The 27396-nt window shown below is 44.7% G+C and overlaps 1 protein-coding gene across 3 annotated transcripts in view; it reads right to left on the bottom strand.

Moving 5' to 3' along the window:
- Positions 1–391: 391 nt before the first annotated feature.
- The window catches only part of DMC1 (DNA meiotic recombinase 1), a 373319-nt gene continuing 346314 nt past the window's right edge, over positions 392–27396 (bottom strand). For all 3 annotated transcript variants that reach the window (XM_077276827.1, XM_077276826.1, XM_077276825.1), the window contains one exon: positions 392–651. In XM_077276827.1, coding sequence (XP_077132942.1) covers positions 582–651 — 70 coding nt within the window. In that variant the 3' untranslated portion in view covers positions 392–581. The remainder of the gene's footprint in view (positions 652–27396) is intronic.

Below are 27396 nucleotides of genomic sequence, written 5' to 3'. Positions count from 1 at the left end.
AAAAAGAGATTGTACTTTTGCTAAGAGCCATCTTGGTTTTTATCTTTTCTTGAAAGAGCAATTTGATGCTGAGCACCATCTTCTGCATATATAAGAAACCTGTGTTATCCTACATTGACATTGTTTAGCTGTAAGTTAGTGCCTCCAGAATACTTCTATGGACAACATATAATTATATGAATATGCATAAATAGACACATAAAATAATTACTTTAAATGACAAATAGTGATGAGGGAGCGTTCTCGGATAAGGTCCTATCCGAGCATGCTTGATTGCTAACAGAGCATCTTTGGCGTGCTCTAATACTATGTTCCAGTTGCCGTGGTAGACATGCAGCCACAGCGACTGGAACATAGTATTAGAGGATGCCGAAGATGCTCTTTTAGCAATCGAGCATGCTTGGATAGCACCTTATCCGAGAACGCTCGCTTATCACTAATGACAAATATTTTTTGCAAATTAAACCATAGAACCAATTAATAAAAATGATAAAACAAGTCTGCAGTAGATATAAAAGCAAATGACTAGAAACTGCAAGTAGATATTAAACCTTTTTTAAATAGTTTGTATAGATCAAGTATCACTCCTTTGCATCATTAATACCACCAGCGGTGATTGCAAATGTGGCTTCATTTTCTGGCATCTCAGGGCTGTCAACAAAAAAATGTAAATAATTATTATGGATTTTTTCTAATTTTTCATTTTAGGATTTAATATACTTTTCAAAATAAAAGGGGTTTTCTGTTAATATTTTTTATCCAATAGGCTCCCATGAGTTAAAAATAATAATGAGGTTCACTCACTGGCCCCTGCTCTAGTACTGACTCTCAGAGGCTGCTACCAGTGATTGTTTACAGACTGTGGCGGTGAAATGACTACAACGCACGTGAGTGCTATAGCCAATCACAGGGCTCAGTGGCTTATGCTGGCTATACAAGTTAAACATTATTTTTAAGTGAGAACATGATCAATTTCCTTGGTAGGTCGTATACTTCCTCCCTTCAATATTGGGGCCAAGGTAAGAAGCACACATATCTATCTATATAATCGTCTAAGGTCAACTTCCGTCTGTTTGTCTGTCTGTTTTTCTGTCACGGAAATCCCGCATCGCTGATTGGTCGTGGCCAGCTGGGCGCAACCAATCAGCGACAGACACAGTCCAGCCGTGAATTGGCCCCTCCCTACTCCCCTCCAGTCTGCGCCCACATAGCGTTTTAGCAGTCCGTTAAGCGGACTGCATTACACCGCGGCATAACATGGTGTAACGCTGCTATTAACCCTGAAAGTGTGACCAACTTTTTACTATTGATGCTGCATATGCAGCATCAATAGTAAAAACATATAATGTTAAAAATAATAAAACAAAAAAAAACCCCTTATATTCTCACCTTCCGGCATCCGCGCCAGCCTTTCCCGCTCCTCGCGACGCTCCGGTCCCAAGAATGCATTGCGGCAATGACCCCAGATGACGTAGCGGTCTCACGAGACCGCTACATCATCACGGGTTATTGCCGCAAGGCATTACTGGGAACGGAGCATCGTGAGCAGCATAGCTAAAGGCCAAAGGCCTGGGCTGGATCCGGGGGCCGCCGGAAGGTGAGCATATAAACTAATTTTTATTTTAATTCTTTTTCACAGGTATATGGTGCCCACATTGCTATATACTACGAGGGCTGTGTTATATACTACGTGGGCTGTGTTACATACTGCGTGGGCTGTGTTATATACTGCGTGGGCTGTGTTATATACTGTGTGGCCTGTGTTATATACTACGTGGGCTGTGTTATATACTACATGGGCTGTGTTATATACTTCATGGCTTGTGCTATATACTATGTGGCTGTGTTATATACTACGTGGGCTGTGTTATATACTGCGTGGCCTGTGCTATATATTACGTGGGCTATGTTATATACTGCGTGGCCTGTGCTATATACTAAGTGGGCTGTGCTATATACTATGTGGCTCTGCAATATACTACATGGGCTGTGCTCTATACTATGTGGGCTGTGCTATATACTAAATGGCTGTGCTATATACTACATGGGCTGTGTTATATGCTACGTGGGCTGTCAGATTCTTTCGCCCGGGGCCCTCAAAAACCTGAAGCTGGCCCTGGCTTCACTGATTGGTCGCGGCCGGCCACGAACAATCAGCGACAGACGCAGTCTGGCCTCGTATTCGCATGGGATTTAAACCACGCTTCGCTAATTGGTCGTGCCCGGCCGGACGAATCCTGGCTATGGACAACTTCATACTGCCACATTATCATCTCTCCTGATGAACCCAACTCTGGGGGAAACGCGTCGAGAGCTGTGTTTTTGACCTAATGGGGAGTCACTCTACTAGGACCCACAACTACGCAGATCTGACAGATGAGTAAAATACTATATGATGTGGATTTCTTTATTGTAAGGGCTAACCTTGTGTCTTTTGGCCGGGTGCCTGTGGTTGGGGGATGTAGTGACGGAGTATTTATATGCTAAATTGTGGCATCTATCATATATTGTTTATATACATGTTTTATTGTAACAGTACCATGGTGAATGACTTTATCTTTGGTGTTAAATTGAAGTAATTACGATGCTGTAGAATACCTAGGTTTCCCTGTATTTACGTGCATAGTACCTATGTCCCTGTACTTACATCACATTGGGGGTGGGCTTTTTTTCTTATTTGTCATGGCACATAACATGTCAATACAAGTTATTACAAGCCGCCTGGCCTTCTATTTCTGACTGTCACCTTATAGGGTGGAGATAGGAGATTAGGGACAGTCTTCGTACGAGCGGGGGCGCCATTCTCGAATTTCTTAGGGTGCCAACCTCCGCATCTAGGTAGGCACATATCTATATAGGTTCTGTGTAATATCTAGGAAATTCTCACCTATATCTGCACATCTATATAACTAAGTGCATGTCAACATTGATATATCACTGGTACTGTTACATGAGGGTGGGTTTACCTCTATTTATTTACTGAGGCTTGCTTTTTACTCGGTTAGTTTTATCGTACTGAGGTTTGCTGTTATATAGACTTATCTGGGAGTATATTTCCCGCTTTGATTTGTGACCTATCTACTACTAAGGCTATTATTCTATTTTGGTATTTTTTGGTATTTAATAAAGTATACATTTTTATGGGGTTTTTTTTCGACTCTAGAGAAGTACTAAAAACTTTCTCCAGAAAAACATGGCAAGAAGGTTTTTCGTGGCTCTGTTGTGATGTAATTTCACTTTACACGAGCATACCACATGATGTTGCCATGAGAGCCTTAGAGTTTCATCTGAATAATTATAATCTTTATTCACAGGATCTGATACAGTATATATTGCAAGTTACATTTTTCTTACTTAAGCATAATGTTTTTTCATTTAATAAGACAATTTACAGACAAAGGACTGAAGTTCCATCGCTTGCAAACCTGACTATGGCTTTTTGGGAATCTGTGTACATTTATTCTGTTGATAACCCATTTCTTGATTATTTGTTCTGGTATGGCAGATACATCGACGACACCCTCATTATTTGGGGGGGCGATCTGTCTGCCATACCGGAATTCATGGAATATGTTAATGGTAATGATTTTGGAATTAGGTTTACGTACAGGCACAACAAAAAGTGTATATCGTTTCTTGATCTGGAATTGGAGGGTGAGTGCGGTAAATCTATTCACAGTAAAACGCATATTAAACCCATGAGTGGAAATATGGTTCTACACGCCAAGAGTAGTCACCCCTCCCACACAATTAAATCCATACCGGTGGGAGAATTCACCAGACTCAAGAGAAACTGCAGCAAAGCAATAGATAAAGAGAGTTTGACAATTTGGAAATACGACTTGATAAGCGCAGATATCCTAAATGGTGTTTAAAAAGAGCCCGAAATATGGTAGATAAAAAAGATAGAGAGAATTTATTAAAATCTAATCTTAAATATAAAAAAAGTAGGGCAGTTAAACAAAATAAACCGTATGTCTGCCTTCAGTATAGTTCCCATTTTAATGAGATTAAATCCATTATCCAGAAGTGGATACCAATTTTAGAACAGGATGACATTTTGTCAAATATACTAAATGATGGCATAAATATAGTAGCCAGAAGAGCTCCAACCATAGGGGACTTAATTTCTCCAAGTCAATATACATCTAAATCTAGATCCAATACATGGTTGGAATGCAAAGGCTTCTATAAATGCGGCACTATCGCAGGTAGCACATGTGCATCAAGCCAATTAGGCAATACATTTACTAATTATGACAATTTTAACCCCTTCCCGACATGTGACGGTATAGTACGTCACATGTCGGGACCCCCGCTTTGATGTGCGCTCCGGCGGTGAGCGCACATCAAAGTCGCGACATGTCAGCTGTTTTTTACAGCTGACATGTGCGCGCAATAGCGGCAGGTGAAATCGCGATCACCCGCCGCTATTAACTAGTTAAATGCCGCTGTCAAGCGCAGACAGCGGCATTTAACTACCGCATCCGGCCGTGCGGCCGGATATGAGCGCATCGCCGACCCCCGTCACATGATCGGGGGTCGGCGATGTGTCAGGAAGGTAACCATAGAGGTCCTTGAGACCTCTATGGTTACTGATTGCCGGTGGCTGTGAGCGCCCCCCTGTGGTCGGCGCTCACAGCACACCTGCAAATCTGCTGTGTAGCAGCGATCTTATGATCACTGCTGCATAGCAGAGCCGATCGGGCTGTGCCTGCTTCTAGCCTCCCATGGAGGCTATTGAAGCATGGCAAAAGTAAAAAAAAAAAGTTTTTAAAAATGTGAAAAAAATAAAAAAAATATAAAAGTTTAAATCACCCCCCTTTCGCCCCAATCAAAATAAATCAATAAAAAAAAAAACCAACCTACACATATTTGGTATCGCCGCGTTCAGAATCGCCCGATCTATCAATAAAAAAAAAGCATTAACCTGATCGCTAAATGGCGTAATGAGAAAAAAATTCGAAACGCCAGATTTACGTTTTTTTGGTCGCCACGACATTGCATTAAAATGCAATAACGGGCGATCAAAAGAACGTATCTACACCAAAATGCTATCATTAAAAACGCCAGCTCGGCACGCAAAAAATAAGCCCTCACCTGACCCCAGATCACGAAAAATGGAGACGCTACGAGTATCGGAAAATGGCGCAATTTTGTTTTGTTTTGTTTTTTGCAAAGTTTGGAATTTTTTTTCACCACTTAGGTGAAAAATAACCTAGTCATGTTAGGTGTCTATAAACTCGTAGTGACCTGGAGAATCATAATGGCAGGTCAGTTTTAGCATTTAGTGAACCTAGCAAAATAGGCAAGCAAAAAACAAGTGTGGGATTGCACTTTTTTTGCAATTTCACTGCACTTGGAATTTTTTTCCCGTTTTCTAGTACACGACATGCTAAAACCAATGATGTCGTTCAAAAGTACAACTCGTCCCGCAAAAAATAAGCCCTCACATGGCCAAATTGACGGAAAAATAAAAAAGTTATGGCTCTGGGAAGGAGGGGAGCGAAAAACGAAAATGGAAAAACGGAAAAAGCTCCGGGGGTGAAGGGGTTAAAGCTATAAAATTAGAGACTTCATTAATTGCCACTCTAAAAACATGGTATATAAGATCAATTGTACACAGTGTAAAGTTTCATATGTGCTATGTACCACCAGAAAGCTCAAAACGAGAATCTCTGAACACATAAAAGACACGTAATTTCTATGGTGGTAATAGAAATGTATCTATGGTTGCCAAACATTTTGCTACCTGCCACGGAGGAAACATTGCAGCGATGTCTATTCAGGGCATAGAACTGGTTAAATGCTCAAATCGTGGTGGGGATATCAAAAGACGCCTTCTAACCAGGGAGGCGTATTGGATATACACTTTACAAACAAGATCACCGTTAGGTTTAAATAAGAAAAACAAAATATTATATCATTATTGTTAAATGGTTTTTATTCATCAATACTTAGTTTTATTGTTAGATGGTTATATAGTAGGATCTGCGACTTTTCAGTCATGTGATTGTGAAACTCACAGTGAGTGGTTCCTTAGTACTATGAATACTGGCAATGTTCATATGCTGTTAGACATGATTAAGATCGCATAGATCGAAACGCGTTGTCTATCCTCATGACTGCATCCACCTTTGGGCAAGGATTTTAATCACGCTATATTTATATGCACCAATAAAGAATTTCAAAATTTTAAGGAGCTGGAGTACACATCTTTTCCTCATCTTCCATGGACTGGGGATTGGCTTCTACACAAAACAGTGGAAGAAGCAGTGGTGTCACCTGCAGACAGTGCTCCTGGAGCCTGGGGTTCGGCCCACAAAGTCAGGTGCTTTGCTGCCATGTGCCTGATCATGCTGGTGGTGGTCAGCCTTGTAGGTTTGCTACCCCTGCTGATGCGGGCATGGCAGGTGCTGCAAATGGCCTGTTTGGGGTTATCGGCAGTCTTTAATAAATAACCAGACTCGGGAAGATCTAACAGTTGGAATGGCAACTTCCCTCATGCTGGTGTTATGGGGAATGGATGCACACCTCCTGTCTGTGGCCACCACACTGCTTCTTCCTGTCTGTTGGGGTGATATGCCTCCTTCTCCATGTGTGCTGCCATCGTCGCTCTGCATGTCCTCCTGCAAGGTTGGGTCTTTCACTATGTTATCCACCACCTCATCTTCCACATCTGCACCCTGCTCCTCCTCCTGACTTTCTGGCAATTGGGTCTCATCATCATCCACCTCTTGTGACACTTTCCCACCATCGCCTTCGTGTGACCATGTCTGGCCAAAGCTTTGGGCATCGCTACATGTGATCTCATCTGGCCCCACTTCAAGTTGACCGGCCGAGAGTACGGAATCTTGAAAGGGAAAACTGAACAGCTCTTCGGAGTGTCCAAGTGTGGGATCAGTTGTCTCAGGGCATGGTGGGAGGAAGGAGGATTAGGGTGAGGAATATCCAGTCCACACTCACGGCTACTTAGACTTGACCGTGTGGAAGACATGGTGGTGGTGGTGACTAAGTGACTGGAAGCATTATCCGCTATCCAACGCTATTCACACTGCTCTGGCTTCAATAGTGATGTGCTGTGATCCCCTAGAAACTGGGACAGGAAGGTCAAGTGAGAAGATGTGGGTCTTTGCTGTGGCCCACTTTCAGATTGGCAACGGCCTCTTCCTCTGCATGCACCATCAGCATCACGTCCACTTCCCTGTCCCTTGCTCCTTGCCTTGCCCATTTTAAATGGACTACTGAACTATTTCAAAAGCTCAACACAAATGTATTTATTTGGAGCAAAATTATATCTGATCAGTATGCCTTCAAAGCTACGGTTTTTCCAACACAGATACAACAGGCCTCAGCCTGACATAACAGACTGTATAATTTCTTTTGGGGGTTTTGGAGAATTGAAAAAAAAAAAAAAAAAAAAAAAAAGAGTGAAACAAGGCTAGCAGAGAGAACTATGAAACTTATGCCTGCCAAGCTACGATTTTTCCACCACAGATACAATAGGCCTCAGTCTGACATAACAGACTGTATAAAAAAATGTTGGGGTTTTTGGAGAATTTAAAAAAAAAAATAAAAAAGAGTGGAAAAAGGCTAGCAGACAGAACTATGAAACTTATGCCTGCGAAGCTACGATTTTTCTGCCACAGATACACAAAGCCTCAGCCTGACATAACAGGCTGCATAACTTTTTGGGGGGTTTTTGGAGAATTTAAAAAAAAAAAGTGCAACAAGGTTAGCAGACAGAACTATGGAACTCATGCCTGCGAAGCTATGATTTTTCAAACACAGATACACCAGGCCTCAGCCTGACATAACAGACTGTATAAAATATTTTTCTTGGGGGGTGAATTTTTGAAAAAACAAACCAAAAAAGGAGAACAAGGCTAGCACACAGAACTACGATACGAATGCCTGCGAAACAATGATTTTTTTCACCACCAATACACCAACTGTCAGACTCAGATAACAGACTGATCTAAATGTAGCCTTGATTTTTTGGGGCACAACTAAATTGTGTCAACAAGTTGGCTATGACACAACAAAAAAAAAAAAAGATTTTTTGGTGCACTCACATCTGGTGTCTGGGACAAAAAAAATGGTAGATTTGCACGTTCTTAGATTTCAATAACCTTGCTGTAGTAGGCAGCATGAACAAGCAAATAAATGTTAAAATAAGGGGGCTACGGATTGCTTTAGAATAAAAGGAGCAGATATCAGGTGAAGAAAAAAAAAAGCCACAGAAAACTGCAGCTAGATACTGTATATACAGTACTAAGGGTATGTGCACACGTTGCGGATTCTCTGCGGATCCGCAGCGCTTTTTGAGGTGCAGAAACGCTGCAGATCCGCAATTGATTTACAGTACAATGTAAATCAATGAGAAAAAAAAAATGCTGTGCACACTTTGCAGAAAATCCGCTGCGGAAACGCTGCGGTTTAAAAGAAATAGCATATCACTTCTTTTTTGTGAATCTGCAGCGTTTTTGTACCCACTCCATTATAGAAAACCGCAGGGGTAAAAACCGCAGCAAATCCGCAAGAAAACCGCAGCAAAAACGCACAAAAAAACGCTGCGGAACCGCACAAAAAACTGCAGGAACGTTTTCTGCCAGGAGAGACAGAATCCGCACCAGAAATTCCTAAGCCTAATCCGCAACGTGTCCACATACCCTAAATAAGCAGCAGCAGACAGTAATGGAGCTTTTGGAGGTATGTAGTGAGAGCTATGTACTCACATACAGTGCCTGCAGGCCTTGCACTGATGTGGATATGCGCACTTAGACTCCCCTGCCTACCTAGCGCTGCAATCTCGGGACCCCGAAATTAGCCCTAAAAAGGACTGTTGGTTTCTCAGGAGTTGTGGACTGAACAGTTGCAGCCCTACACTAACTATTAAAAGCATGATTCTGACCCTATCTCAGCAGCAGCTCTCCCTACACTCGCTAAGTGCGGAGCAGAATGCTGCGAGCAGGGCGGCGCCAGGTCTTTTATAGACCTGATGACGCTGTGCGGCCAGCCGATCACTGTAATACCACAACAAAGATGGCTGCGGAATTACAGTGCTTGGCTAACAATCCCTGCACTTTCATTGGTCCTCTAAAGAGCGCCAGAATTGCAGGGCGGAGACCCGAGCTCCCGCCGAATAATCCCCAAAATACTCGGTGCTCGCCGAGTACACTGAGCATAGTGATACTCGGGAGAGTACCGAGTAGTGGCGACCACGTTCGCTCATCACTAGCTGCAATATATTCTAATGGTACAAATTCCCTCTGCTTGCTGTCTGCTGTCTGTCATCTGCCACTTTACCATCTAGCAACATATTTTAATGTGCTTGCTAAATCATTGGTATAATTAATTTGCTGCATTGTACTTAATACTCACTGTTGCATATCCATGACCGGAATCAGTCTAGATTAGTGATGAGCGAGTGTACTCGTTGCTCGAGTTTTCCCGAGCATGCTTGGGTGGCCTCCGAGTATTTGTAACTGCTCGGAGGTTTCGTTTTTGTTGATGCAGCTGCATGATTTATGGCTGCTAGCCAGCCTGAGTACATGTGGGGTTTGCCTGGTTGCTAGGGAATCCCCACAGGTATTCAAGCTGTCTATCAGCTGTAAATCATGCAGAGGAGGCAAGGACAACTAAATCTCCAAGCAGTTACAAATACTTGGAGACAATCTGAGCAATGAGTATATTCGCTCATCACTAGTCTAGATGTTATCTGGTGGAAGGTGCTATAGCAAAGAGATGTAGCCAGGCCCAATGTCTTTGATCATCTAACCACCCCCTGGTGTGCTGGCCCCAGCTGTCAAATTATCCCAAACCAGCTCCTGCAATCCCTCTCTCCTGACCATGTATTGTGGCCTATAAAATTAGAAGCATTGTAAGGGGTGCACGCAGTGGGGGTGCATGCAGGCATCCCATAAGCAAAGCGTGCCAGAAGATAAGCATCAAGATAAAGCAGTTATTCCATGGCAGTTAGTCAGGGCAGGAGCCAGGTAACTCACACTTTACTCTCCGTTCTATCCTTGTGCTTTATTTCTAGCCTCCTGTGTTCCCTTGCCATCAAATTTACCGCACCATCCCTCCTCCATCACGACTCATACACATCAGCTCCTCTCTCCTTCCCTCTCCCATGTACAGCTCCCATGCACTCCTCATCTTCCTGAAAAACCTCAGCCCATCTTGTCCAAACACATCACACAAAAAACTTCATACAATTCCAAAAACTACTTGCTCTTTATCTGCCTACTCCTACTGATTTCAGGGGACATCTTCCCCCAACCCCTACCCTAAAGGTACCTTCACACTAAGCGACGCTGCAGCGATACAGACAACGATGCCGATCGCTGCAGCGTCGCTGTTTAGTCGCTGTGTGGTCGCTGGAGAGCTGTCACACAGACGGCTCTCCAGCGACCAACGATGCCGAAGTCCCCTGGTAACCAGGGTAAACATCGGGTTACTAAGCACAGGGCCGCGCTTAGTAACCCGATGTTTACCCTGGTTACCAGCGTTAATGTAAAAAAAAAAACACATACTCACATTCCGGTGCCCGGCGTCCGCTTCCCTGCACTCCTCCTGCATCCTGTGTCTGCACTGTGTGAGCGCCGGCAGTACAGAGCACAGCGGTGACGTCACTGCTGTGCTCTGCTTTCAGTTTATGGCCGGCGCTCACAGTCAGTGCGGGAAGCAGACGGCGAGGGACGTGTGACAGACAGCAGAAGGTGAGTATGTACTGTTTGTTTTTTTTACATTTACAATGGTAACCAGGGTAAACATCGGGTTACTAAGCTCGGCCCTGCGCTTAATAACCCGATATTTACCCTGGTTACCACTGTAAAACATAGCTGGCATCGTTGCTTTGGCTGTCAAACACGACGATACACGCCGATCTGACGACCAAATAAAGTTCTGAACTTTCAGCAACGACCAGCGATATCACAGCAGGATCCAGATCGCTGCTGCGTATCAAACACAACGATATCGCTATCCAGGACGCTGCAACGTCATGGATCGCTATCGTTATCGTTGCAAAGTCGGTTAGTGTGAAGGTACCTTAACTCACATCGAAACCTTAATAACCTTATTAATATTAGTTGAACTCCTTCATCTCTTTCTTTTAATTGTGCTCTTTGGAATCCACGGTCTGTATGTAACAAGCTTCCTTTCCTACACAATTACTTTCTGAACAACTCTCTTAATCTGTTGGCCCTCACGGAAACGTGGATTCAGAATTCAGACACTGTCTCTCCTGCTGCCATTTCCCATGGTGGCTTACAATTCCCACATTCCCCGAGACCCACAAACAGACATGGTGGTGGAGTCGGCATACTCCTGTCCCCACAATGCACTTTCCAGATCATCCCCTCAGTTCCATTACTCTCATTCCCTTCTTTTCAGGTCCACACCATCAGGCTCTTCTGTCCCCTCTCCCTCATAGTAGCGATCATATACCGCCCCTCAGGCTCACCCACCCACTTCCTGGACTGCCACACTTCATGTCCTCAGAACTACCAACCCTTATCCTGGGAGACTTCAACATCCCCATTAACAGCCACATTTCCACATCTGCATCCCAGCTTCTATCACTAACCACTTCTCTAGGCCTCTCACAGCTCTCAACCGCTGAATCATACACAGAGAGTAACACCCTTAACCTGGTCTTTGTCTGGCTCTGTTCAATCTCCTACCTAGATAACTCACCGCTTCCCCTCTCTGACCACAACATTCTCTCCTTCACACTCACAATTCCTCACCCACCACACCACACTCCTACCTACCACACATTTTGAAATCTACATGCTATTAACCCTCATACACTTTCAGACTCCCTACACTCATAATTGTCCCCAATATCCACTTTTTCCTGTCCTGATCTGTCTGTACATCACTACAACACTCTTAGAAGCACCCTTGACCAAGTACGCCCCTCACCCTCAGAACCTCCAAGCACAGAGTGAAACAGCTCTAGCTCACATCGCAAACCCAATTTCTCCAGTGATGCTCTAGGTGTGCTAAACGCTTATGGAGGAAAACTTGCACACCAGAAGACTTCATACACTTCAAATTTATGTAAAGAACCTATAACTCTGCCCTTCACCTCGCCAAACAGACCTACTTCACCACCCTGATATCCTCACTATCCAACAACCCCGAGAAACTTTTTGACATCTTTCACTCCCTCAGGCCAAAAGCACAAGCCCCTATCACAGACATTTGTGCTGATGAGCTGGCCTCCCTGTAATACTATTGTAGGAACTCGAGGATTCTGGTAGCGTGGGGCAATGAACAGACAGAGACGGGTTTCTTTAGTGCAAATAGTGTATTCGTACAACAGCAATAACACCCAAAACAATATACTGATAACCCGCAGTGACCTGCAATGAAACAAGTCCTTGAAACATATACAGCAAATCGGCAGAGTTCTTAAAGCAGAGTACTCGGCAAGGTGATCAAAAGGTGAGTGTGACAGGTGACGTGGTGCAGATCCAAAACACTGTCGGTGCAGAAAGAGTCAAATCCAGATATGTAGTAAACACAGGGAAGTCCAGAACAAGTCCACGGGTTAATCCCAGGTGTGGCATGAAAACGGGTAAGTCCAGAAACTAGTTCACAAGTTGATCTCAGTTGTGGAATAAACACGGGTAAGTCCAGAAACAAGTTCACATTAAAGTATTATATACTGGTGTTGTTTCCAAAAACTCCCAACGGGGGAGTAAATGAAGGATTAAGTAGCAAAACACAGTCCAGCAACATAGTTCAAAAACACAGTTCAGAAACAGAGTTCTTACCAGGAGGAGTGAACTGTTATGATCCGGTGACCTTGGAGCCGCAAGAGACTTTCTCAGGAGAAGGTAGAACCTGTACTGACCGCAACCCCTAAACTGTCACCGCAACTAGAAGTAGCCGTGGGGTGTACCTAACACATCCTAGACACCTCGACACAGCCGGAGGACTAAATACCCCTATAGATGGAAATGGGAATTCTATCTTGCCTCAGAGCAGAACCCCAAAGGAAAGGCAGCCCCCCACAAATATTGACTGTGAGTATTAGAGGAAAGACACACGCAGGCAGAAATCGGGATTTAGCAAAAGAGGCCACGCTAGCTAAATAGGAAAGGATAGGACAGAATACTAAGCGGTCAGTATTAAAACCCTAAAAATATCCACAGCAGATAATACAAAAATTCCACCATCTAACTAAAGACATGGAATGTATATCTGCATCTCCTGAGAATCCAACTTGACTGAAATATCCAAACACAGTCTAAGCTGGACAAGAAAAAACATTGAATAGTACTGAATTGTAAAGCACACAGCATGTGTGCTGTAGAAGCAAAACCAGACACTTAGTTTTGCTGATTTGGCAGCAGGGCTGGAGGAACCAGACAGAGATGCAAAACCTACAAGAACAATGGACAACTGGCAAGGGCTAATGAATCCTGCACACCTAAATATCCCAGTCAGAGCTGCAATCAGCAGGGACAACTGCATTACTACCAACAACCACCGGAGGGAACCCAAGAGCAGAATTCACAACAGTACCCCCCCCTTGAAGAGGGGTCACCGAACCCTCACCAGAGCCCCCAGGCCGATCAGGACGAGCCAGATGAAAGGCACGGACCAAATCAGCAGCATGGACATCTGTTGTGAACTCTATTTTTGGGCTCCCTCTAGTGGTCACAAGCGGTACTGTGTAGTGTTGTCTTTCTGCAGGTTGCAGCATCAGCTGGTTCATTATCCTTGGTTGGTTTCCTATTTAGCCCACCTGGATACTCAGTTCCTTGCCTGCTATCAATGTATTCAGTGCTCTTCAGATTCCTTGTGGCTACCTTGCTCCCAGTCTCTCCAAGACAAGCTAAGTTTTTGTTTGATCATTTTTTGATTATCAGCGTTCATTATGTTTTTAGTCCAGCTCGCTAAAATGTGATTTCCTCGCTTGCTGGTTGCTCTAGGGGACTGAGTTTCTCCCCCCACACCGTTAGTTGGTGTGGGGGTTTTGAAATCTCAGAGTGGATATTTTGTAAGGGTTTTTTACTGACCGCATAGATTCCCTTTTCTATTTTCTGCTATCTAGTATTAGTGGGCCTCATTTGCTGAATCTGCTTTCACCCCTGCGTATGTGCCTTCCTCTTACCTCACCGTTATTATTTGTTGGGGGCTTCTATATCTTTGGGGATTATTTCTCTGGAGGCAAGAGAGGTCTTTCTTTCTCTCTAGGGGTAGTTAGTTCCTCAGGCTGGCTCGAGACGTCTAGGATTTTTAGGCACGTTCACCGGCTACTTCTAGTGTGTTTGGATAGGTTCAGATTTGCGGTCAGTCCAGTTTGCCACTCCCTAGAGCTTGTCCTATGTTTGTTACTTAGCTGGAGTAATTTGTGATCCTCAACCACTAAGGATCATAACAGTATAGCAGGCCAAAAAGTGTTTAATGCATCGCAGAAGTGGGATAAAAAGAAGACCTGAGTACTTTTTTTTTTTTCCTCCCGCTTTTCCTTTGCTGCAGTCTGTTTAGCTTCTTTCATCTCCTTGAACTCTGGGTGGTTTTGAGCTCAGCTGCAGACATGAATGTTCAGACTCTGACTTCTAGTGTGGATCATCTTACTGCACGGGTGCAAAGTATTCAGGATTTTGTTATTCATAGCCCTATGTCAGAACCAAAGATACCCATTCCTGAATTGTTTTCTGGAGATAGATCTAGGTTTCTAAATTTTAAGAATAATTGTAAGTTATTTCTATCTCTGAGACCTCGTTCCTCTGGTGATTCCGCTCAGCAAGTTAAAATTGTTATCTTCTTGTTGCGTGGCGACCCTCAAGATTGGGCTTTCTCTCTGGCGCCAGGAGATCCTGCATTGCTTAATGTAGATGCATTTTTTCTGGCTCTTGGACTGCTTTATGAGGAGCCTAATCTTGAGAATCAGGCAGAAAAAGCGTTGCTGGCTATCTCTCAAGGTCAGGATGAAGCAGAGGTGTATTGTCAAAAATTTCGGAAATGGTCGGTGCTTACTCAATGGAATGAGTGTGCCCTGGCTGCAAATTTCAGAGAAGGTCTTTCTGAGGCCGTTAAGAATGTTATGGTGGGGTTTCCCACCCCTACAAGTCTGAGTGATTCTATGGCTTTAGCCATTCAGGTTGATCGGCGTTTGCGGGAGCGCAAATCTGCTCATCCTTTGGCGGTATTTTCTGGACAGAGACCTGAGCCTATGCAATGTGACCGAACTCTGACCAGAATTGAGCGACAAAGTCATAGACGTCAAAATGGGTTGTGCTTTTACTGTGGTGATTCTACTCATGTTATCTCAGCATGCTCTAAATGCTTAAAAAAAAATCGCTAAACCTGTCACCATTGGTACTATACAGCCTAAATTTATTTTGTCTGTTACTTTGATTTGTTCTTTGTCGTCCTACCCGGTTATGGCTTTTGTGGATTCGGGTGCTGCCCTGAATCCGATGGATTTGTCGTTTGCCAGGCGCTGTGGTTTTGTCCTGGAGCCTTTGGAATTTCCTATTCCTCTGAGGGGAATTGATGCTACGCCATTGGCTGAGAATAAGCCTCAGTATTGGACGCAAATGACCATGTGCATGACTCCCGTACATCAGGAGGTGATTCGCTTTCTTGTTCTGCATAATTTGCATGATGTTGTCGTTTTGGGTCTGCCATGGCTGCAAGCTCATAATCCAGTTTTAGATTGGAAAGCTATGTCTGTGTCGAGTTGGGGTTGTCAGGGAATTCATGGCGATACTCCGTTGGTGTCTATTGCTTCTTCCACTCCTTCTGAGGTCCCTGAGTTTTTGTCTGACTTCCAGGATGTATTTGATGAGCCCAGGTCCAGTGCCCTGCCCCCTCATAGGGATTGTGACTGTGCTATAAATTTAATTCCTGGTAGTAAATTCCCTAAGGGACGACTTTTTAATTTGTCTATACCAGAGCATGCCGCGATGCGGAGTTATATAAAGGAGTCTTTGGAGAAGGGACATATTCGCCCATCCTCTTCCCCTCTTGGTGCAGGATTTTTTTTTGTGGCCAAGAAGGACGGTTCTTTGAGACCTTGTATAGATTATCGTCTTCTGAATAAAATTACAGTCAAATTTCAGTATCCTTTGCCACTATTGTCTGATTTGTTTGCTCGGATTAAGGGTGCCAGTTGGTTCACCAAGATAGATCTCCGTGGTGCGTATAACCTTGTGTGCATTAAGCAGGGAGATGAATGGAAAACAGCATTTAATATGCCCGAAGGCCATTTTGAGTACTTAGTGATGCCTTTTGGACTCTCTAATGCTCCTTCTGTGTTTCAGTCCTTCATGCATGACATCTTCCGAGAATATCTGGATAAATTTATGATTGTTTATCTGGATGACATTTTGGTATTTTCTGATGATTGGGAGTCCCATGTGAAGCAGGTCAGGATGGTGTTTCAGGTCCTGCGTGCTAATGCTTTATTTGTGAAGGGCTCAAAATGCCTCTTCGGAGTACAGAAGGTCTCCTTTTTGGGTTTTATTTTTTCTCTTTCTACTGTGGAGATGGACCCAGTCAAGGTCCAGGCTATTCATGACTGGACTCAGCCCACGTCTGTTAAGAGTCTTCAGAAGTTCTTGGGTTTTGCTAATTTTTACCGTCGTTTCATCGCTAATTTTTCTAGCGTGGTTAAACCTTTGACGGATTTGACCAAGATGGGTTCTGATGTGACTAATTGGTCTCCTGCGGCCGTGGAGGCCTTTCGGGAGCTGAAGCACCGGTTTTCTTCAGCTCCAGTCTTATGTCAGCCAGATGTCTCTCTCCCCTTCCAGGTCGAGGTTGATGCTTCTGAGATTGGAGCAGGGGCTGTTTTGTCGCAGAGAAGCTCTGATTGCTCTGTGATGAAGCCATGTGCTTTCTTTTCAAGAAAGTTTTCGCCTGCCGAGCGGAATTATGATGTTGGTAATCGGGAGTTGTTGGCTATGAAGTGGGCATTTGAGGAGTGGCGACATTGGCTCGAAGGAGCTAAACATCGTGTGGTGGTCTTGACGGATCACAAAAATCTGATTTATCTTGAATCTGCCAAGTGCCTGAATCCTAGACAGGCTCGTTGGTCGTTGTTTTTCTCCCGTTTCAACTTCGTGGTCTCATACCTGCCCAGTTCGAAGAACGTGAAAGCTGATGCACTTTCTAGGAGTTTTGTGCCTGACTCTCCGGGAGTTTCTGAGCCGGCTGGTATTCTCAGAGAGGGAGTTATTTTGTCTGCCATTTCCCCAGATTTGCGACGAGTGCTGCAGAAATTTCAGGTGGATAGACCTGACCGTTGTCCACCAGAGAGACTGTTTGTCCCGGATAGATGGACCAGCAGAGTTATTTCCGAGGTTCATTCTTCGGTGTTGGCAGGTCATCCTGGGATTTTTGGTACCAGAGATTTGGTGGCTAGGTCCTTCTGGTGGCCTTCCTTGTCGCGGGATGTGCGTTCCTTTGTGCAGTCTTGTGGGATTTGTGCTCGGGCTAAGCCTTGCTGTTCTCGTGCCAGCGGTTTGCTTTTGCCTTTGCCTGTTCCGAAAAGGCCTTGGACGCACATTTCCATGGATTTTATTTCGGATCTTCCAGTATCTCAGAAAATGTCTGTCATCTGGGTGGTGTGTGATCGTTTTTCCAAGATGGTCCATTTGGTGCCCTTGCCTAAGTTGCCTTCTTCCTCCGATTTGGTTCCTCTATTTTTTCAGAATGTGGTTCGCTTGCACGGCATTCCTGAAAATATTGTGTCTGATAGAGGATCCCAGTTTGTGTCCAGGTTTTGGCGGACTTTTTGTGCTAAGATGGGCATTGATTTGTCTTTTTCGTCGGCCTTCCATCCTCAGACTAATGGCCAAACCAAGCGAACTAATCAGACGTTGGAAACTTATTTGAGATGTTTTGTTTCTGCTGATCAGGATGATTGGGTGACTTTTTTGCCTTTGGCCGAGTTTGCCCTTAATAATCGGGCTAGTTCTGCTACTTTGGTTTCGCCTTTTTTCTGCAATTCTGGTTTCCATCCTCGTTTTTCCTCGGGTCAGGTTGAGCCTTCTGACTGTCCTGGGGTGGATTCTGTGGTGGATAGGTTGCAGCAGATTTGGAACCATGTGGTGGACAATTTGAGGTTGTCACAGGAGAAGGCTCAGCGCTTTGCCAACCGCCGCCGCGGTGTGGGTCCCCGACTTCGTGTTGGGGATTTGGTGTGGCTGTCTTCTCGGTATGTTCCTATGAAGGTCTCCTCTCCTAAATTCAAGCCTCGCTTCATCGGTCCTTATAAGATCTTGGAAATCCTTAACCCGGTGTCTTTTCGTTTGGATCTCCCAGCATCGTTTGCCATTCATAATGTGTTCCATAGGTCTTTGTTGCAGAGGTATGTGGTACCTGTGGTTCCTTCTGTTGAGCCTCCTGCTCCGGTGCTGGTCGAGGGCGAATTGGAGTACGTGGTGGAGAAGATTTTGGATTCTCGTATCTCTAGACGGAGGCTGCAGTATTTGGTTAAGTGGAAGGGCTATGGTCAGGAGGATAATTCCTGGGTTGTCGCCTCTGATGTTCATGCGGCCGATTTGGTTCGTGCCTTCCACGCGGCTCATCCTGATCGCCCTGGGGGTCTTGATGAGGGTTCGGTGACCCCTCCTCAAGGGGGGGGTACTGTTGTGAACTCTATTTTTGGGCTCCCTCTAGTGGTCACAAGCGGTACTGTGTAGTGTTGTCTTTCTGCAGGTTGCAGCATCAGCTGGTTCGTTATCCTTGGTTGGTTGCCTATTTAGCCCACCTGGATACTCAGTTCCTTGCCTGCTATCAATGTATTCAGTGCTCTTCAGATTCCTTGTGGCTACCTTGCTCCCAGTCTCTCCAAGACAAGCTAAGTTTTTGTTTGATCATTTTTTGATTATCAGCGTTCATTATGTTTTTAGGCCAGCTCGCTAAAATGTGATTTCCTCGCTTGCTGGTTGCTCTAGGGGACTGAGTTTCTCCCCCCACACCGTTAGTTGGTGTGGGGGTTCTTGAAATCTCAGAGTGGATATTTTGTAAGGGTTTTTTACTGACCGCATAGATTCCCTTTTCTATTTTCTGCTATCTAGTATTAGTGCGCCTCATTTGCTGAATCTGCTTTCACCCCTGTGTATGTGCCTTCCTCTTACCTCACCGTCATTATTTGTTGGGGGCTTCTATATCTTTGGGGATTATTTCTCTGGAGGCAAGAGAGGTCTTTCTTTCTCTCTAGGGGTAGTTAGTTCCTCAGGCTGGCTCGAGACGTCTAGGATTTTTAGGCACGTTCACCGGCTACTTCTAGTGTGTTTGGATAGGTTCAGATTTGCGGTCAGTCCAGTTTGCCACTCCCTAGAGCTTGTCCTATGTTTGTTACTTAGCTGGAGTAATTTGTGATCCTCAACCACTAAGGATCATAACAGACATCAGAGGCAAAAACCCAAGAATTATCCTCCTGGCCATAACCCTTCCATTTAACAAGGTACTGAAGCCTCCGCCTCGAAAAGCGAGAATCCAAAATCTTCTCAACCACATACTCCAACTCCCCATCAACCAACACAGGGGCCGGAGGATCAACAGAGGGAACAACGGGCACCACATATTTCTGCAATAAAGATCTATGGAAGACATTATGGATAGCAAAAGAAGCCGGAAGGGCCAATCGAAAAGACACCGGATTAATAATCTCAGAAATCCTATAAGGACCAATAAAGCGAGGCTTAAACTTAGGGGAAGAAACCTTCATAGGAACATGACGGGAAGACAACCAGACCAGATCCCCAACCCGAAGCCGGGAACCAACACACCGACGACGGTTAGCAAAACGTTGAGCCTCCTCCTGAGACAATACCAAATTGTCCACCACATGAGCCCAAATCTGCTGCAACCTGTCAACCACAGAATCCACACCAGGACAGTCAGAAGGCTCAACCTGAAAAACGAGGATGAAAACCAAAATTACAAAAGAAGGGCGAAACCAAGGTAGCTGAACTAGCCCGATTATTAAGGGCAAACTCAGCCAATGGCAAGAAAGCCACCCAATCATCCTGATCAGCAGACACAAAGCATCTCAGATAAGTTTCTAAAGTCTGATTAGTTCGCTCGGTCTGGCCATTTGTCTGAGGATGAAATGAGGAAGAAAAAGACAAATCAATGCCCAGCTTAGCACAAAAGGCCCGCCAAAACCGAGAAACAAACTGGGACCCTCTGTCGGACACAATATTTTCCGGAATACCATGCAAACGAACCACATGCTGAAAAAACAACGGAACCAAATTAGAAGAGGAAGGCAATTTAGGCAAAGGCACCAAATGGACCATCTTAGAGAACCGGTCACAAACAACCCAGATGACAGACATCTTCTGGGAAACCGGAAGATCAGAAATAAAATCCATAGAAATATGCGTCCAGGGCCTCTCAGGGACCGGCAAAGGCAAAAGCAACCCACTAGCACGGGAACAACAAGGCTTGGCCCGCGCACAAGTCCCACAGGACTGCACAAAAGAACGCACATCACGTGACAAAGAAAGCCACCAAAAGGACCTACCAACCAAATCTCTGGTACCAAAAATACCAGGATGGCCAGCCAACACAGAACAATGAACCTCAGAAATCACTTTACTAGTCCATCTATCAGGAACAAACAGCTTGCCCACTGGACAGCGGTCAGGTTTTTCAGCCTGAAATTCCTGAAGAACCCGTCGTAAATCAGGGGAAATGGCAGAAAGGACCACCCCTTTTTTCAGAATGCCGACCGGTTCAAGGACCTCAGGAGAATCAGGCAAAAAACTCCTAGAGAGGGCATCAGCCTTAATATTCTTAGAACCCGGAAGATACGAGACCACAAAATCAAAACGGGAAAAAAAACAAGGACCATCGAGCCTGTCTAGGATTCAGCCGCCTGGCAGACTCGAGGTAAATCAGATTTTTATGATCGGTCAAGACCACAATACGGTGCTTAGCTCCCTCGAGCCAATGTCGCCACTCCTCAAACGCCCACTTCATAGCCAACAACTCCCGATTGCCGACATCATAATTGCGTTCAGCGGGCGAAAACTTACGGGAAAAGAAGGCACACGGTTTCATCAAGGAACCAACAGGATCCCTCTGAGACAAAACGGCCCCTGCCCCAATCTCAGAAGCATCAACCTCAACCTGAAACGGAAGAGAAACATCTGGTTGACGCAACACCGGGGCAGAAGTAAATCGGCGTTTAAGCTCCTGAAAGGCAGAGACAGCCGCAGAGGACCAATTCGTCACATCAGTGCCTTTCTTCGTCAAATCGGTCAAGGGTTTAACCACACTGGAGAAGTTAGCAATGAAACGGCGATAAAAATTAGCAAAGCCCAAAAATTTCTGAAGGCTCTTCACAGATGTGGGTTGAATCCAATCATGAATGGCCTGAACCTTAACCGGATCCATCTCTATAGATGAGGGAGAAAAAATAAAGCCCAAAAAAGAAATCTTCTGCACTCCAAAGAGACACTTAGACCCCTTCACAAACAAAGCATTATCACGAAGGATCTGAAATACCATCCTGACCTGTTTCACATGAGACTCCCAATCATCGGAAAAAATTAAAATGTCATCCAAATATACAATCATGAATTTATCAAGATAAGTCCAGAAGATATCGTGCATGAAGGACTGAAAAACAGATGGAGCATTAGAGAGCCCGAATGGCATCACAAGGTATTCAAAATGGCCTTCGGGCGTATTAAACGCAGTTTTCAATTCATCACCCTGCTTAATACGAACAAGATTATATGCCCCCCGAAGGTCAATCTTAGTAAACCAACTAGTCCCCTTAATCCTAGCAAACAAATCGGAAAGCAGAGGTAAAGGGTATTGAAACTTGACCGTGATCTTATTCAAGAGGCGATAATCAATACAGGGTCTCAAGGAGCCATCCTTCTTAGCAACAAAAAAAAATCCTGCTCCCAACGGTGAAGAAGATGGCCGAATATGTCCTTTCTCCAAAGACTCCTTAAAATAACTCCGCATGGCGGTATGTTCAGGCACAGACAGGTTGAAAAGTCAGCCCTTAGGAAACTTACAGCCTGGAATCAAGTCAATCGCACAATCACAGTCCCTATGCGGTGGAAGGGAACTGGACTTGGGCTCATCGAATACATCCTAAAAATCAGACAAAAACTCTGGAATTTCAGAAGTGGAAGAAGAGGAGATTGACATCAAAGGAACATCACTATGAACCCCCTGACATCCCCAACTAGTCACAGACATAGACTTCCAATCCAACACAGGATTATGTGCCTGCAACCACGGAAAACCCAGCACGGTAGCATCATGTAAATTATGCAACACCAGAAATCGACAATCTTCCTGATGGGCTGGCGCCATGCACATGGTCACCTGTGTCCAGAACTGGGGCTTATTTTTAGCCAAAGGTGTAGCATCAATGCCCCTTAAAGGAATAGGGTTCAGCAAAGACTGCAAGGGAAAACCACAATGCCTGGCAAACTCAAAGTCCATTAAATTCAAGGCGGCGCCTGAATCCACAAACGCCATGACAGAAAATGATGATAATGAGCAGATCAAGGATACAGATAATAAAAATGTAGGTTGTACAGTACTGATGGTAAATGAACTAGCGATCCTCTTTGTACGCCTAGGGCAGACTGAAATGACATGAGAAGCATGGCTACAATAAAAACAACACAACCTATTCTGACGTCTGAATCCCTGTTGTTCCGTTCTAGACAGAATCCTATCACACTGCATTGACTCAGGCATCTGCTCTGAGGACAACGCCACAGCGCGCACAGTTCTGCGCTCCCGCAAACGCCGATCAATCTGAATGGCCAGAGACATAGAATCACTCAGACCGAAAGGCGTGGGAAACCCCACCATAACATCTTTAATGGATTCAGAAAGACCCTTTCTGAAAATTGCCGCCAAAGCATCATCATTCCATTTAGTCAACACAGACCATTTTCTAAATTTCTGACAATACAATTCTGCCGCTTCTTGACCCTGAGACAGGACCAACAAGGTCTTCTCCGCTTGATCCACAGAATTTGGTTCATCATATAATAATCCTAAAGCCTGAAAAAAGGCGTCTTCATTAAGCAAGGCCGGATTCCCAGATTCCAGGGAAAATGCCCAATCCTGAGGATCACCACGCAGCAAGGAAATGACAATTTTAACCTGCTGAATGGAATCACCAGAGGATCGAGGTCTCAGAGCAAAAAACAGTTTACAGTTGTTTTTAAAATTCAAAAATTTGGACCTGTCCCCAAAAAACAAATCAGGAGTAGGAATATTAGGCTCTAAAACTGGAGTCTGAACAATATAATCAGAAATACCCTGTACCCTAGCAGCAAGCTGGTCTACACGAGAAGCTAATCCCTGAACATCCATGCTAGCACAAGACTCCTCAGCCACCCAGAGAAAAAGAGGGAAGAAAAGACAAAGCAGGCTACAGAAAAAAAAAGGCTCTTTCTTCCCTTCTTCTGAGATGCATTTAACTCATTGATGGCCAGTTGTACTATTGTGATCTGGTGACCTTGGAGCCGCATGAGACTTTCTCAGGAGAAGGTAGAACCTGTACTGACCGCAAACCCTAAACTGTCACCGCAACTAGAAGTAGCCGTGGGGTGAACCTAACACATCTAGAGACACCTCGACACAGCCGAAGGACTAAATACCCCTATAGATGGAAATGGGAATTCTATCTTGCCTCAGAGCAGAACCCCAAAGGATAGGCAGCCCCCCACAAATATTGACTGTGAGTATTAGAGGAAAGACACACGCAGGCAGAAATCAGGATTTAGCAAAAGAGGCCACGCTAGCTAAATAGGAAAGGATAGGACAGAATACTAAGCGGTCAGTATTAAAACCCTAAAAATATCCACAGCAGATAATACAAAAATTCCACCATCTAACTAAAGACATGGAATGTATATCTGCATCTCCTGAGAATCCAACTTGACTGAAATATCCAAACACAGTCTAAGCTGGACAAGAAAAAACATTGAATAGTACTGAATTGTAAAGCACACAGCATGTGTGCTGTAGAAACAAAACCAGACACTTATCTTTGCTGATTTGGCAGCAGGGCTGGAGGAACCAGACAGGGATGCAAAACCTACAAGAACAATGGACAACTGGCAAGGGCTAATGAATCCTGCACACCTAAATATCCCAGTCAGAGCTGCAATCAGCAGGGACACCTGCCCAGGATTGCAACCCAGGGACAACTGCATTACTACCAACAACCACCGGAGGGAACCCAAGAGCAGAATTCACAACAGTGAACCAAGGGTTAAGTTCCAAAGTCAACAGACTAAAGATAACTTAGAGAGTGTAGCTTACATGCGCAAAGAATGTCCAGAGCCACGGGTAGAATCACAGTAGAACAAGCAGCTGAGCTGAAGGGGAACGGAAGTAGAATACTCCAGCAAGGAAGCTGACACCTGAGCCGGGTTTTAAACAAACGAACAGGAAATAGGGCAGACAAAAACAGCAAACTCCATCTTAACATAGGGCAAGATCATTTACAAGGTGACTTGGAAAACCCGGAATACTGACATTTCTCCTCCCCTAGAAATGGCCTCAGGACGATCCTGGACCAGGCTTGTCTGGGTATCTACGATGAAAGTGAGCAATCTTCAGGGGAGCATTGATGTTACTTACTGGTTCCCAAGAATCGTTTTCAGGAGAGTAACCCTGCCATCTAACTAGATACTGAAGCCGGTTCCTATGAAGTCTTGAATCAATAATGTCCTGTACCACAAATTGTTCTTCGCCATCAACCAACACTGGTGGAGGAGGAGGTACGATACATGCCTGAAATGTGGTAAGAGAAACCGGTTTTGATAAAGAAACATGAAATACTGGGTGTACCTTTAGAGTTCGTGGTATCTTCAGCCGACAAGCAACAGAGCTCACAATCCCGGTGATCTTGAATGGTCCGATGAACTTCTGTCCCAATTTCTGCGAAGGAACACCCAATCTTAGATTCTTGGTGGACAACCAAACCGAGTCTCCTACCTTATACAAAGGTGCCGGTTTCCGGAATCTATCGGCCGACTTCTTGTAACGCTCCTGTGCTACGGTCAGCGAGTCTTTCAAAACTTCAAGATTACATTGCAACACCGCCACTCTGTCTTGAACTGCCGGTACCGAAAGAGCAACCGGAGACCTAGGTAAAATATTTGGATGATATCCCAGATTGGCGAAAAAAGGCGTTACCTTTGTGGAACTGCTCTGTGAGTTGTTATATGAAAATTCCGCTAACGGAAGTAGCTTCAGCCAATCATCCTGCAAATGACTGATGTAACAGCGTAGATATTGCTCCAAGGTTTGATTGGTCCGTTCGGTCTGCCCGTTGGTCTGAGGATGGTATGCAGAAGACAAGCAAACATTAATGTGGAGCGCAGAACAAAATCCTTTCCAAAACCTAGAGGTAAATTGTATTCCCCAGTCAGAAATGATCTTATCTGGTACCCCATACAGCCGGAAAACATTCTGGATAACCAGATCCACTGTCTCTGTAGCTGAGGGAAGACCGGTACAGGGAATAAAATGAACAGCCTTCGTTAAACGGTCCACTACCACCAAAATAGTATTTTTACCGCCAGAGGTGGGTAACTCCATAATAAAGTCCATCGAAATAGACCCCCAAGGGCGAGATGGTATTGGTAGCGGCTTAAGAAGGCCAGTAGGTGAAACACGAGGAACTTTGTGCCAGGCACAAATCTCACAAGAGCGGACATAGTCATTCACGTCTTTCAAGCAGGTAGGCCACCAGAAAAAAGGACTTAAAAATTCCTGCGTCTTCTGTACCTCCCGATGACCAGCCAATACGGAGTCATGGACCAATTTGAGAATTCGAAGTCTCACAGCCTCAGTGACATAAATACATCGATCTCTAAGCCATACACCATTCTGAAAGACAAGATTCACATTGTCAGGTGGGGCAGCAAGAAATACGCCACCATCATAGGCCAGCTTGATCTCCTCCCACAAGTCCTGGTCCTGAAGCACTCCTATGAAATTGGCATCAGACAAGATGGTCTTAGACGGGGTCCCAGGCACGGAGTCCATCGTGTGGATTCAGGATAATGCATCAGCTTTCCCATTATGTGAACCTGGGCGGTACGAGATAAAATCAAACTGGTTCAAGAACAAACTCCACCTAGCTTGTCGAGGAGGCATCTGGCGGACTTAAGGAATTCCAAATTACGGTGATCTGTGAGCATGAGCACTACTACTTGTTGAGTTGCTCCCTGCAAATGGTGTCTGCATTCATTAAAGGCGGAAATGATTGCCAAAAGTTCTTTATCTGCAATATTATAGTTCAGTTCAGCAGATGATAACCTGCGAGAAAAGAAGGCACACGGGTGCAGCAAACCTTTGTCTCCAGTTCGTTGTGAGAGGATTGCTCCCAGTGCACAGTCAGAAGCGTCCACCTCCACGACAAAAGGCAGTGCAGGATCCGGGTGTGTCAATATCAGAGCTGTGGTAAAACAAACCTTGAGGCGGTGAAAGGCTCCCTGGGCTTGCGAAGACCATACAAACTTCTTCCCCTTCCTAGTGAGGAGAGTGATGGGACGGACAATTTCCAAAAAATTCCAGATAAAACGTCTATAAAAGTTAGCAAAACCAATGAATCATTGTACCTCTTTAATGTTTCCTGGTTCCGGCCAATCTATGATCGCCTGGATCTTGCTGGACTCCATATTCAATCCCTGGGGAAAAATACCATAGCCTAAAAATTGAATTTTGGAGCAATGAAGTTCACACTTTTCGAGTTTGATGTACAAAGTCAGACACAGTCCAGCAACATAGTTCAAAAACACAGTTCAGAAACAGAGTTCTTACCAGGAGGAGTGAACCAAGGGTTAAGTTCCAAAGTCAACAGACTAAAGATAACTTAGAGAGTGTAGCTTACATACTCAGAGAATGTCCAGAGCCACGGGTAGAAGCACAGTAGAACAAGCAGCTGAGCTGAAGGGGAACAGAAGCAGAATACTCCAGCAAGGAAGCTGACACCTGAGCCGGGTTTTAAACAAACGAACAGGAAATAGGGCAGACAAAAACAGCAAACTCCATCTTAACAAAGGGCAAGATCATTCACAAGGTGACTTGGAAAACCTGGAATACTGACACTCCCACTTTATAGAGAAAATAGATAACAACTGTCAGGAAATCTGCTCCCAGCCAGCAAGTGCAGTGACTCCCAACCCTCCCTGCAGCTCTCCTGGCTCACTCTCCACATTCGATCCCATCACAGAAGAAGTCTCCAAGCTCCTTTCTTCTTCTCATCCGACTACATGCACTATTGACCCTCTACATTTCCCTCTCAGTGGGTGGCACCATAATAACACCCAAGCAGCAGGTACGCTTCATATGCATGTATGTTTGACTCGGATCACTCTTTCACATCCCATATACAATCTCTTTCCC

This window comes from Ranitomeya variabilis, chromosome 8 (assembly GCF_051348905.1).
Source record: "Ranitomeya variabilis isolate aRanVar5 chromosome 8, aRanVar5.hap1, whole genome shotgun sequence".
Lineage (NCBI taxonomy): Eukaryota > Metazoa > Chordata > Amphibia > Anura > Dendrobatidae > Ranitomeya > Ranitomeya variabilis.
This window is presented reverse-complemented; position numbering and strand designations above follow the sequence as displayed.